Source organism: Tyto alba, unplaced genomic scaffold (assembly GCF_018691265.1).
Source record: "Tyto alba isolate M040663 unplaced genomic scaffold, T.alba_DEE_v4.0 Super-Scaffold_2, whole genome shotgun sequence".
In the NCBI taxonomy this organism is placed as follows: Eukaryota; Metazoa; Chordata; class Aves; order Strigiformes; family Tytonidae; genus Tyto; species Tyto alba.
In genome coordinates, this window is record NW_024881282.1 from 79,454,132 (window position 1) to 79,468,375 (window position 14,244).

The 14,244-nt window shown below is 35.7% G+C and overlaps 1 protein-coding gene across 9 annotated transcripts in view; it reads right to left on the minus strand.

Moving 5' to 3' along the window:
- Nucleotides 1-331: 331 nt before the first annotated feature.
- CACNA2D1 (calcium voltage-gated channel auxiliary subunit alpha2delta 1) overlaps nucleotides 332-14,244 on the minus strand; it is a 425,853-nt gene continuing 411,940 nt past the window's right edge. For 6 of the 9 annotated variants that reach the window (XM_032985225.2, XM_032985224.2, XM_032985221.2 and 3 more), the window contains 4 exons: nucleotides 12,859-12,971; nucleotides 9,709-9,791; nucleotides 8,448-8,536; nucleotides 332-1,134 (listed from right to left, as the gene is read on the minus strand). In XM_032985225.2, coding sequence (XP_032841116.1) covers nucleotides 1,098-1,134; nucleotides 8,448-8,536; nucleotides 9,709-9,791; nucleotides 12,859-12,971 — 322 coding nt within the window. In that variant the 3' untranslated portion in view covers nucleotides 332-1,097. The remainder of the gene's footprint in view (nucleotides 1,135-8,447; nucleotides 8,537-9,708; nucleotides 9,792-12,858; nucleotides 12,972-14,244) is intronic. The other 3 variants (XM_032985222.2, XM_032985219.2, XM_032985226.2) reach the window with 1 other exon arrangement.

Sequence of the window (14,244 nt, forward strand, 5' to 3'; positions counted from 1 at the left end):
TTTATATTTTTAAAAACAGAAAGTCCCTTCCTCCCTTCCTCCCTTCCTCCCTTCCTCCCTTCCTCCCTTCCTCCCTTCCTCCCTTCCTCCCTTCCTCCCTTCCTCCCTTCCTCCCTTCCTCCCTTCCTCCCTTCCTCCCTTCCTCCCTTCCTCCCTTCCTCCCTTCCTCCCTTCCTCCCTTCCTCCCTTCCTCCCTTCCTCCCTTCCTCCTTCCTTCCTTCCTTCCTTCCTTCCTTCCTTCCTTCCTTCCTTCCTTCCTTCCTTCCTTCCTTCCTTCCTTCCTTCCTTCCTTCCTTCCTTCCTTCCTTCCTTCCTTCCTTCCTTCCTTCCTTCCTTCCTTCCTTCCTTCCTTCCTTCCTTCCTTCCTTCCTTCCTTCCTTCCTTCCTGCAATTTATCAAACTATCAAAACTTAGCGGGCTACATGATTCATTTTTGAAGAATAAACCATTCATCATAAAGCATGTGAATAATGCTGAACTTCTGATGAAGACTAGTCAGTAATTTAATTTTACTCAACTAGTTTGGACTAAACTGATGCTCAAAGCAGCCATCATGGCACTAGTAAAGTATATTGGGGAGTATGTTTTCTTTTTCTTGTGTTTTCTTTTTTAAATAACTGTTTATGTTAAAGAATATAAATCTTCAAGATATCCAAAGCTTAAAAGAAATGAAAATCACATATATAAGCTATTGTCAGGGGAGCCCTTTTACATGAAATCATCAAGATTACAACAACAAACAAATGAAAAAAAATAAAATCCTAGATTCCCCAGTGGAGTACATACAGAATTCTGTTCAGATGGCATAGATGATGCAGCATTCACACATGTTTAAGGATCCGACACTCCAACATGCAGCCACCATAGGTGCCTTTATGAGTCTCACAATGAGTGATAATCAGACATGAGCACTGCTGTTCTGCTGCTGTCTGAATAGCTGACCCTTTTTAAAATGAAACTGAGGCTATCATTTTGGCCGGGTGTTGATTAAGTTATGCAGGTTTTGGTTTAGCAAGGTCATAACTGGCAGTATCTTCTGCCAGATAACAGCCAAAGCAGGACCAACTGAATTCCTACCACAGACCACAGTGATGGACTCAGACCAGAGACACCACCGCAGTCAGCCGAATCTTCCTGTTGACAAGAAAAGAAATCATTTATCATTAATTACAATTAAATTTCCTGAGAAGCTACCTACATTTTAGTCTTTAACAGTTTGAACTATATCTGAGGGATCCTTTTTGTTCTTATATGTGATATTTTGCCTAAAACAACAGCAAAATATTCCCTGGAAGTTTGTCTGATTTTTGATACAAAGAGCGGCATTACTAAATTAATAATAAGCATGGGAGGATTAAACACTTATAAAGCTTACTGCAGTCACTTATGAACTAGATGGAATACTTACATAATTAAACAAAAAATATTATGGGATATACCTGGGGGCCCCAGTAAACCACATCTATGTTCCTTAAAATTATATCAATTTGAAGATTTTGAGTATCACCTTATGGTGAGGAAAGATGGAAGAACAGATAACTTTTCAAGATTAGAAAACAAACACCAGAATATGTTCATGCCCATTTCATCAACATGATCATACATTAAAACAAATATGCTCTGCAAGTGAAGATATGATCAATGAAAATGAAAATCCTTTCTCTGTCTCTGATGCTGTATTCAACTACAAGAACCAAATTTTCTGTCAGCTTTTTGTACACGTTTGAAGTAGTCCGTAGAGAAAACATCCTTCAGTTTGAGGGCTCACTCTGAGCTGCACCACTCTGTCATGCATCAGTGGACCTAGCTATTCATTATGCCACACAGCAATCACACCTCTTCCCCATTCCTTTTTATCAGTGATTGCTGTTATTTTGTCCCACTTTGACCATAATGCATAATATCTTTCACATTATGGACTTATTCATTAGTCTGGTTGAAATACATTTGATACCTGTTCTGGAGTCTGTAACATCTTTACACCTTCTTGTTTCTCAGGACTGATACAATCTATGTTTAGCTGCCTAAAGCACCAGGACAACAATCCAGGCATCCCCTGCACTGCTCTGTCGAATGAGTCTGCAATTCATGGGCAGCTCTGAAGGCTGAAAATACTTGGTATTTGTCTTGTTTTCACTGTATTCTGTACCCATAGTATAAAAAAAATATTTTCCATTCACAAAGAGATCCCAAGCCTCCAAGAACAAGACAACGGTGTAGGTGGGAAGGGACTTGGGTATTTTAGGAAACTTCTTGAACAGGAGAAACATGTGCAGGGAAGGATAGACTGCACCTTAACATTAACAGAGCCTGGCTGCTGGCACAGAAATTAAAAACCTTTTAGAACAGAAAGCAGAGGAAAGTCAAAGAGCATGGAACAGCTTCTGTTTCAGACTGACATGCCACTGAGACTTATGTAACTAATATTCATTGTGCTTCAGAAAAGGCTAGGTGGGAGTTGGAAATAAAAAGTACAATCAGGATAAATAAGGAAGGGTCAATAAAACACCTTTAATTTATTGGCACATCCATAAGCAAAACTTTCAAGTGCTTCTACACCAATGATAGGAACATAAAATTAAGGTGAGATAATGAAGACAAGTCATCAGTGAACCATCCCAAAACAACACACATATCAGAAACCTGGTGGAAGGAGAATCATCAGTAGGACAGAGCATTATCAGGCCAGAAACTTTGGAAGAATGGCGATGTAGGACATACAGCAAAAGGGTGGTATAAAGTGTAATAGCATAAAAGTATCACAGGAAAAGGAAAATGTGATGAAATATCTATGGGTAAGAAATTTCAGTCTAATAATAAAAACGTAATACTAGGGTTGCACTGCTGACCACTTGATCAAAGTGACAATATCAATCATGAAATGTTATGTGAGATTAGAGAAGTCACATACAGACTGGATTGATGCTTTATCAGAAAGAGATATAGAGATCACATTTTTGGATATGATAAATGACTGTCTTTTGGAAGAAACAGTCTTTGAATCTTTAGTGGTGCCTGGGGCCCTCTTCAAAATTTTTAGTAGAGAGCTCTAATAGCTCTAACCACCACAATGCGATAGGAATTATCATTGTTGTATGAGAGATCAGGCCAAACAAATCCAAAACAAAAGATACCAATTTCAAGAAAGGGAACTATATGAAAATTACCCAAAGAAGTTAAAAAACCCCAAACAACCCCAAACCCAAGAAAACAGAAAAAAATCCTTAACAAACAAACAAAAAACAGAAAGCAGGAAAAAGACTAGAAGGAGCATCTCAAAAAGCAAGTCCCTCACAAGAATACAGAAGAATACTTTGAAATATTGCATTAGATATCCAGGTAAAATCAGTGGCATAATTAGAACAACTACTCACCCACCCCCCTACTACCACCCTCCTCCTCCAAAAACCCAAACCCTAAACAAATGAAAAAACACGACACCACCCCACCCCCCCCAAACAAACCTCCAAAACCCAAAACCCAAACCTGAAAACCCAAAGAATCAGTAGGAAATTAAGTGCACTGCCATAGGGAAAAGGTCAGTATTTCAGAAATGGTATTTCAGAAATCAAATTTACTCAAATAGGCAAAACCACACAAAAATGACAGATTAGATATAAACAGGAAATTAAGAGGGCTGATAGAGAATATTTTATGACATCCCTGCAAAATATGCTGAAAATGATAGTAGAAAGTTTTGAATAAATCAAAAGCATGAAGCCAAATATGGAGTTAGGGCAACTGCTTGATAACAGAAGTGTAAAGGGGGAACTTGGGGATTACAGGGCATAGCAAAGGACTTCAATTACTTCTTTCTGTTGGTTTTAAGGGGTGAAGACTTTACTGAGATTGCCACTACACACAACACATTCTTTAAAGCAGAAAGGTCAGAGGAATCAGAATCAGTTTGGAATAATTATAAGGAAAATCAGATAAATTAGACTCAATATGTCATCAGGAATTAGAGCATTCACTAGCAGTCTCCTTTTGAAACTTGGATGTAAAAAAAAAAAAAAAAAAAAAAAGCAAAAACCAGCTTTCAAGTTCTTCAGTGAAAAAAAAAAAAAGCATTTTGTCCTAAACCAAATAGCTCACGTTAGGTGCCATTCTTTATCAATAGTAGATATTTCCAGACAAGTCTCTCTCATCTATTAGTTTTATAATTTAGTTCTATAATTTTGGCTTAGGCTTCTTTTTCTGTTGATTGCACTCTACAAGTTCAAAATTCCTAAGGTTTCTGGTCAACAAGTAATTCATAAGTGAACTCTGATGCACCAGATTTGGAGTTGGATGCTAAGATTTGAAGATGCACTGAACTTTCTGGTTTATTTAGTTTAGCTCTGTCACTTTTTGCATCTGCATTGTGTCTCGTGTAGCTTTATTTCTATTCAAAATACCTAAAAATAACCCTCTTGCTGCTTCCTCACAGCGAGTACCATGAGAAACAGAGTTATCAGTACAGATTTCTTCTCACATGAATTCAATGTACAGTACTCAGTGTTACCTCTTGGTATTTAAGATTCTTATCAATGAAGAGTCGTCTTTAAAGAAATAGTCTAAAGTAAAGCATGAGGTTTAAAATTTTCCAGCAGAGGGGAGATGTCTGGAGAGTAAGTAAGAAGTAAATTGAAGGTCTTAAAATTGTGCATAATAGGAAGGGAGAAGTATCATTATAGTAAAAATGGCATCCAGTATGGATACAGAGTAGATGGATGTCCACATACAGAATTATACAGTAAATTGGGTAAATTATGTTGCTGAATTAATCCTAACACTATATGTACTGGAAAAAATCCTCCATTCTGTTGACTATTTCTACTTGCTTTCTGAGATTTTTTTTAAACTACACCATAGTTTATGGGCACAGCTTTTACAGCTATTCTATGCAATATTCCTATTGGATTGTAAAGTAATATTTTAATATATTTTGCTGTCTCCCTAAGACTACCCAAACCAGTTTTTAAAGGATTCATAACTGCATAACAGTGGAGAATGCCTTAGAAACCCCATGTCAAAAAGGTATCTTATTATGAATGACAGAGTTAAACTGTACTAGACAAAAGAATAAAAATTGTATACATATATTTCAAGGTTGGTGAGAATTTAACCTCATATTGATCAAAGTCACACTGAATTTCTGAGGTTTGTAGACCAATTTACAGTGGTAAACCAGCAGTTCTGCCAAGAACAATTTCTAAATGTTCTCTCTGGAATCAGTTATTCTTTTGTGTCCTAAGTCAAGACAAAAATAGTAATGGCAAAGAAGGTACAGTAAATCCTATCTAAATTACTTTTTCCTCCCCAGCATTGCACATTGTAATTTTATTGTGTGCTTTAACTATTGTGAAATTAACAAGAAATGTAAAAAAAAGGAGAAAATCTGATTACATGCTGATTTACATAAATTTCAAAAAATGAACAGCTTTATGGAAATGAATGGGATCCCATCATTAATTTGGAACCAGACTGAGCAAAATGCCAGTTTTGAATGCTCCTCAAAATGCCTTTCTTGAAAACACTTCCCCTATTCTTGAGCTTTACAAAAACTTCTCCACTGTTACTTCTAAATATTATTTTTCATATTTCTTATAAAATTTCTTATAACAAATTGCATAGCAACATTTTATCTTATCTGTACTTTATCTTATCTTTACCTCTACCAGTGCAATTAGAACTGAACTGTTTTTAAATAGTTTCACTGAAATTTGCCAGCCCATTATATTGATCACTATTGCATTAGTCACACAGAAAACCTGAATAACCAACAGATCAGTAAGGGATGTTATCTCTTTGTTGTCTTCAAAATAGTATTTTGTATAAGATTTCTCTTTGAAGAAAGAAAGAATTGGAAAAGAAATTTGAATCTTAGTTAGCCAGTTCCATTTAATCAGAAGTATATCAGAAATTTCTTGCATTAATAAGTCACATGTCAAATTTTCTTGCATGCTTGAGGTGGAGAAGCATCAAATCCAATTGTTATCTCCTTCATGTCATGCCTTACTATGATAACTCTAGAGAGAGTTATTTTACAACATCACACACTGAAAATTATTCAGCACTTGCAGAATGGAAATGAATGCTTTTGTAAAACCATACATTCATTGTTAAGTATCAATCTCACATATTTGTTGCTATATAACAACATTTCATTGAAGGCAGTGCCAGTCCAAAATTTTAAAGACACACATGGAAATATAAATACATATATATATATACACACATATGTCTAAATCTACAAACATACTTGTTACTCCTTCAGAGGTATACTATAACTATTTAATGTACTAAAACTTTGTCCGGAAATCTTAATACTTTATCAGAACCCATTGTGCTACACTGACTATGAAAAGGATAAAACAATATCTGCTAAAGAGATTCTGATCTGGCCCTTGATATCAACTGGTTATCTCAAAATTATACCTTTTATAAATATATATTTTAAATGCTTCATATTGCACAGAGAACACCTTTGCTTTTACTCAAGAGTCATTTAAAGTCCCAGTGCATGGTCTTTCATAAATTTTGTGTTGCCCTCCTTTGTTTGGACTACCACACAAAACTGTCAAAACTGTACAGATACCCACACACAGATCAGGAATACAGTCAGTTCCATCAAGATGTATATAGTTGTCTGGGCTGCTAATTGCCTTCAAAGCTCCCACTGACATGCCTGGGAGGTGATGGAAATAAGACTTTCCCAGAAGGGGATAAAAACTTGTAGAGTTCTTCTCTTTATTCTCAGGCATGTCAAACAGAAACAGTGTGTATGTACAATGTAAGAGCAAGCTATTCAAGGGGGTGATAAAGACTGTTTTGTTATCCTTGATGAAAAAGAAAAACCAGCTGCTGCTATGGAACCTGATCAGCTGGTTTGTATCTGTGTTGGCTTCAGTGATTTTAATAAAAATACACAGATTAATGTCCAGTGAGAACCCATTTCCAAAATCACAAAGTTATTAAAAACAAGATGAATGAATAAAATTACCTTTATAACTTTCTGCTGCAAAAAGTCTATCAGCTAAAGTTATATTCCATGGGTATCCCAGTATTTTTGTTTGCCTCTGAGCAGAAAGACCATTTTGGAGATGAAAAATTCAGCTCAAGGTGAGTCTGTGCTTCTTAATGTACATTGGACAGTAGCTTTTTAATTAAAATAAGGTTACTTGCAGAGAAAATTGCATGAGTAAGAACATGAGATGTTAATCTTCTAGGTTTTAATGTGAAATACATCTTGGGGGAAGGGACTTTCACCCTTCCTTACAACCTTCAGCCATGACTGTACAAGTTCCTTGGTTTGCTAAAATTAGATCATTTAAATACAGAATAGGAAACTTCAAAATTATTCAAATGCAGCTCTTAAACAGAATTTTAAGTTTTTTGTCACTGATGTTCAAGTTATATTAATTGAATCTTCCCCCAAGTATAAAGAGAATATAAATTATTGAGAAAATTAGTGTTCTAAATTGTTACAGTTTTCAATATTTTACTACACTAAGTCTGAAAAATTACCTCTAAGTTTCCATTTCTGCCTCTCAGTTGGCTTTACTTTGATAGGTATGTTAGTATCTCCCTCTAGTGGTTTTCTGAGTAATAATATTGATCAGGAACTCCTCCAGTGTATTAGGTCGTGAATTTTATTCTCTTCAGATCAGCAGTTTTCTTGCATACATGTCACTAGCACAGCAGTACACACTCTCACACCATTAAATGCAACACAATCTAAAATGTTAAGGCTTTTGTTATGAATCCCAGAGTCTGCACTAGGTCAACATGCAGGACTTCATGTATATGTATTTAATTAGAAGAAAAAAAAACAACTTCTGCAGTAATTAGAAAAAGAATATGTTTAAGTTGAAAAAAAAATTAAAAAGTAAAAATAGAATTTTACTGAATTGTTAGTTTAACCAAATTGATGCACACTATTACCTTTTATCATTAACATTTGTGCTAACTTGAACACATTAAAAACTCCTTACTCTTCTCAACAGCAACACTTTTTCACAGAGCACTCATCCTTTCTATCCATAAGTACAGCTTTATTTTCACAGGTATTACAGTCTCTTCTAATTACTTTACACCTTTATTTGTCTCTGTGCAGAAAACTTTCTTCTTCTGTTTTATTTTAACTAGGACATGTTTTGAATGGAATGACACTGACTTAGTTGGTATATGTACAATCTCAAAGAGCTGATCATATAAACCCAACAGGTTCCCGTGTCTTTGTATTTGCTATGGGAGAGGCCCTTGTGGTCTGTAATTGTGATTTATAAGGCTCCAGACAGGGTTTTTTCATATTTAATTTCCCTCAATATTGCAATGGTAATTTGCTCCAGATTGTTGCTTTTGGGACTCACTTCGTTCTGTTTTCTTTTGTATGCTTAGTAAGTAAAAAATCTGCTAATTTTTTAAGCCAAGAACAAAACAAAAAATTAGAGAAAGTAACTGACCATCCACACCACATGAAAACTTGCAGAAAAATGAAGATAGGAGCGGACGTCATGGCAGAGGCACGACTCGTTGTGCATATAGGCTGATCCTATTAATAACGGGCAAAGTAGCAAGTAGAGGAAAGGAAAGAAAACACAGAAAAAAAGACATACAAGATGAGATATCATGCAGATTGCTGGCAGTTAGCAGAGTTAATGTGAAAGCAACCACACAAGAGCAAGAGATTCACTGCAAATTTTGCAAATAAACTTAACCAAAACAATCCACTGTTACAAAACACATGACTTACACACTGATTAGCACATCAAGCTAGTGAGCAAGAGTTGTACTTTCACACACAATCATATCAGGAGGATTTGGAACATTTATGATGGCCAGATAGCTTTTGGATGATTTTTCAACTTTGTTTAACCTTTGTTTGCCAGTAAGAAGAATTCTTTTTTAAAATAAAAACTAGTTACTAGAAAAATGCATTGAATACTAACTGGACTTTTTTAACACTACTGACATCTCAGTAATTGTGCCTTATTAAAGAAAAGCAGAGAATATACTGGAACAAAACTTGTTCCAGCATATACAGCAGTTAAAACTAACTGCACTAGTTTGAATCCAACATATGTACTTTCATAAAGTATTTTGAAAGGTAAGACAGAAAGTATATTCAAAATAATTTATATACGTTGCAGAGTTCCAATTTTTCTCCTTCAAAACTGTAATGTATACAATGCAGGGACTACTAAACAGCATAGTTTTGCTAATCTCAGTAAAGCAATTCTCTTTTATAGCTCTTAAGAGTGTGTCCTAAGGTCAATACACATTTGCAGAATTTCTAAGAGGAACAACATCCTAAAACAGATATAATGTTTTAAAACATTTAACACTTCCTTTAAATAACATTTGGAAATACTAATATAAAAATATTACTTATAAAGCAGGATTATCATCTATTTGTGAAAAACAACTGAATTTCATAGCATCATACAGAGGCCGTCAGTTTTATGCTTGCTGATATTATTTTTAGTGGGAATCGTGTGTGAAAGTGCAATGGTTATAGGAAAGGCAGATAAGAAAGCAGCTGTTAATTTTATGTTAATCATGGGATACTTGAAATAGAGTGGCTATGGTCTAGAGTGAACAGTATGTTTAGTGATAGGTTACTAGGCACCAAGTTACATTTAAACATAGTTTTCACTGGTCTTCTAAAACAGCTCCATAAATGTTTCTAAAGGTAGGTCTAAAGTCTTACAAGTTTGGTTTTACCTGTTTGGCTTCATCAAAACAGACATCAGGACCCTTTCTGTATCTAGGTTGTTTGACCATTTCACAAGGATTTGGCCCCTCATCTGTTTCTCTGGTTAAGGACCGTGACTTTTTCGTGCATTGTGTAGTAGCAGGATTAACATTCTGGTTTTACTTTTGTGGGAGAGGAGAAGTTTTATGCCAATTCAGATCATAGTGAAATAAACATCAATAATAACAGTTCCTTCTTTAAATTAAAGAAAACCAACCCAACCCTCCAGATAAATTGAAATCAAATACCCTTCTTTTTTACACTGCTTTAATCAAGAAAATAAACATCCTGTATGACTTTTTAGAACCAGTACTTATAGAAAAGTACTCAAAATAAAAATAAAAGCCGAGGTTTCCTAAAATTGTCTGTATTGCTTTTATTACCATTGCATAAATATTACAGAATAAATTTGCTAAAGTAGTAAACTTTCAATAGCGCTGACTGGTTATAGCATATGTTATTATTGAGATATTCTGACAAAATGAAGATACATAGTAAAAGTGAGGAAGCCTGTTTGGAAAAGTAATGCTATATACAGGCTGAAAATTTCAGTGAAGGCCTATAAAGACTTTATTTTTGGTTTTATTATGAGTACATCTATATTACCTCAAATAGCACAGACAAGATCATCCCACTGTAGGCTTGGTCAGTAAATGACAGAAAACCTAATCAGTTCTCATTAGCATTTCAGTGATGGAGACAGAGAAAATGTTGTCCAAACTAACAGCAGAACAGCAGGATAGAAACAGAAGCAGTGATGTGCTATTAATTACTTAACTGTAAGCATGAGGTAATGCTTTAGCTTATGTCTCTGAAGTCTGTAATTGCTGATATTTAATTGTAAATACTATACTTCACATTTGCCGCAGGCTAAAAAGGGACACAACTCATTGCAGCATACTTGAAAGGCTTGGATATGGTAAACTGCAAAACTGTCTTCTCTTGAAAACTGCTTATATTACCATTCAGTATGTTAAGCTTTTTTTATTCCACTGTTGGTAGTACACGCATTAAAGCTAAGCTAGTGAGTTTGAAAAAAATCGAACACCAAAACTTTATTTATCTTAGTAGCTCTAACTTATACTTGAAACAATCCTATTCATGCAGTACTGCAGAGTAGCTACAGCAGCTACTATAGTAGCTAGAGCTACTACAGTAGCCTCCTTGTAAGGAGTGGAGATACCCAATGGAAGAGAAGGCAAGAGGATGGGGAATCTGGTTCTACAGATCTAAATCTGTCTTCATTCAGATGTTATCAGACTCATCTCCCCTTTCCTCTGCCAGGGCCCAGCTGAAAAGGAAGTCAAAACGTAGAAAAATTCTAAAAGACCATGTGTACAAGCAAAGCTGTACCAGCCAGGAGGAAGCAGAGTCTAATAATAACCATCTGAATAGCACCCAAAGGTCATTCTGTCTGCTTGTGTGATGTTATGCTACGTCTGCATTTCACAATGTACCTTAGTTATAGAAGAGACAACAGCTTAGTATTGCATAGTTGGAACAAAAATAAAATAGTTCATTTAGTCAATATAAGCCCACCCAGCTGTAATAGCTGCCATTTGAGGTCATTTACTGCTTTCCAGAAGGTTTGGGCCCCACAGGGAAATGCAAGTCATGTGCCCATTTCCCATCATTTTCTATAGCAAGTGCTGTCTATAAATTCAGACAGTGGCAACAGTTAATCAAACTGTTATGGACTGGAGCCACTTAGAATATTAGGCTGCATTTACATAGTTCTGTAATGACATGGATATTGTTTCCACCTTAGTGTACTTCCTTTTCAGCCCAAGTGTAGATGGAATTCCCGTTTTATTAATGTGGCAATGAACTCATTGTTTATGCCAAAGAAACACAGTCATCTCTACCACCATCTGCTTTTCTTTCAGGAGTGGGAGAGTCTGTCTCAATTAGCTTGCTGCCATGGACAAAGGTATTACTAATTGTTTTCCATATTCTGTCATAATAATCCAAATTATGATTTGATTTACCATCTCTGGTACGCTATCCTCAAGCTTATATAGCAGAGAAAAACTGAGGTGAATTTCTCCTGGCCTGCAGTGTGTGTATGTTGGATTTATGTATTTCCATCATCATCATCTACTAGAGTGAACAGGCTAAAGGCATAGAGATTGACATGAAGGTGATTGTAAATTAGAACAACCTTTCACACACTTTTAATTTTAATGCGTATGTTGTAAGGACTCTTCTGCTGAGCATGTATGCCACCTATGTCTCTAGCCAATTCTGAAGAAATTCTATGTTAACAGATGGATAAACTGCAGCCTTTGATGGTCAAAGCAGTTTCCACAAGAAGTAAATAGTTCTCATTGGCCCTGAGCACAGACTAAAGTGCATCCATCGCTTCAGTGTTGAAGGTATCAGTGCAGCATCCCAACTTCTCATGACAAAACACTCTTATCTTGGTATTGCCCTTTTTTCATTATTTCTTTAGACAGACATATCCTTGTCTTTTCTAAAGGCGGAGCAAACCCAGGACTCTCAGGCTCCCTTTGCATGTCCTGTGCTCCGGATGCCAGATACCTCGGTGGATGTTCACTGAACTTCCTTGAGTATGTCAGTGTGGTACTGGGGAGCTCCAGACTGTATACAACACTCCAGATGTGGTCTCACCAATGCTGAAGAGATGGGATGGATCAGTTCTCTCAACCTGCTGACTACACTCTTGCTAACATAGCCCAGGATGTGACTGGTCCTCTTTATTGCAAGTCACAGTGCCAGATGATACTCAGCTTGTCCATCATGATCCTCAAGTCCCTTTCTACAGAGCTGTTCCTAGTCACTCCACTCCCAACCTGTCCAGAGGCATGTTCTTATTCTGTCCTGGGTCCAAGACTTTGCATCTACCTTTTGAAAACGTCATTTCCTGTGAGTCCCTTTCTGTTTAGGTCCTCACTAATAACATCTTTTCTCTCTACCTCAATGACTGCTACCTCAGAAGATTTGTGATATCACCCACAAATATCTGCTGCTTCAAGTACTGCAATGGCAACCATGCTACTAATATGTACATAAACAGGTCATTTTTTTCCAAATATATTCCAGTATATCATAGCCAAAAATCAATCTACACTACTAAATAACATGATTTTAAAGGATACCCGGCTTCTCTGCTTGCATCAGTGGCTTTGGGTCACAGGAGCGGCACAGCAGTTGGCTGTCACTAATAATGAATACTAGATTGGTGTTTGAAATCTTCTCTGCATGATAAAGTCTGGAAAAAAAGCCAACAAAAACCTATGTTTAAATGAAGCAAGGAAATCTGTATTTGAGAAGGACATGGAGAATGGAATAAAAGTAATCCAACTTCACAAATTCAGTCTGCCTGCAACTGTGTATCTTTTCCATTAACGAACAGTAAGAAACATTTATAACATATTTTGTAATTTTTTTGACATTTGTGTGGTTCCCTCTTTCAATTAGACTTATTAGTGAAAAAAAAAGGAAAAGAGCATAAAATTACTTTAATTGAGTTGATAGCTAGCTCTGTACTGCTAAAACAGTAGCTGTGCTGAGAAATAAAATCAGTTCAGCATCAATTCTTCCCCTAACAACAGTTAGAAAACCCCCAACCACAAAAACAAACAAACAAAACCCCAAAATATAAACCTGCTTGTAAGAAGGGTGAGAAAGAGGTTTAGGGTGTGTATGCTGTGTATTGGATGTGCATTTGTTGTATTTTTATGTACATATAATTCCACAAAAGGCCTTTAAGTTAGTAGAGTAATTTTCAATTTATAAATAATTGAATAGGTGGTATTGTACCTTTAAGCTATAAGCTAGACATTACACTTCATGTCTTAGATACTAAAGGCAAGGATATTTCTGGATTTTTCAAGGATAATTTTCATGTGCAATTTAAATTTACTGGAAAGACAGACATTCAAAAAAGCAGAGAAAAAACCTCTTAATCTTTCTTAGTGCTTAATAAAATTCTACCTGTCAAAGAGAGGTAAATTCAGGACAATCTAATAGACTAATTATTCTTAGTGGCTTTTAAATACATTTTCATACACAGGTAAAATAACAAGCAAGTATTTTCATATATGTGGGTACTACTCCATATAAACAGAGTTTTATTATTTAGGTGTGAATTGATCAGATGATTTCTGAAATTTCACAGATGTATGTTTGTGCCACTGATTGGGTACAATGAGAAGAGAAAATACCTGTTAATTAAATAATTGATGTTGTGGTTACATTTCTGGCTGTTTTAACCAGCTTATATTGTCTTTTTGTTCTCATTCCCACAGTGTGGTACTATTTTTGCAATGCTAACATAATAATTTTTGTATTCTTTCAGTAAACTGAACAAAGGATCTCTTCTGAAAAGTTTCCAGATTAAAAAAAAAGAACAAAATCAAACAGCCAAAAAATTAAACCAAGAAACCCTACAAAAATAAAAAAGCCCCACACAGAAAACAAAACAAAGAAACTAATGAGTTCTTTGCACAACCAGGTACCACACAAACACATACTAACAACAT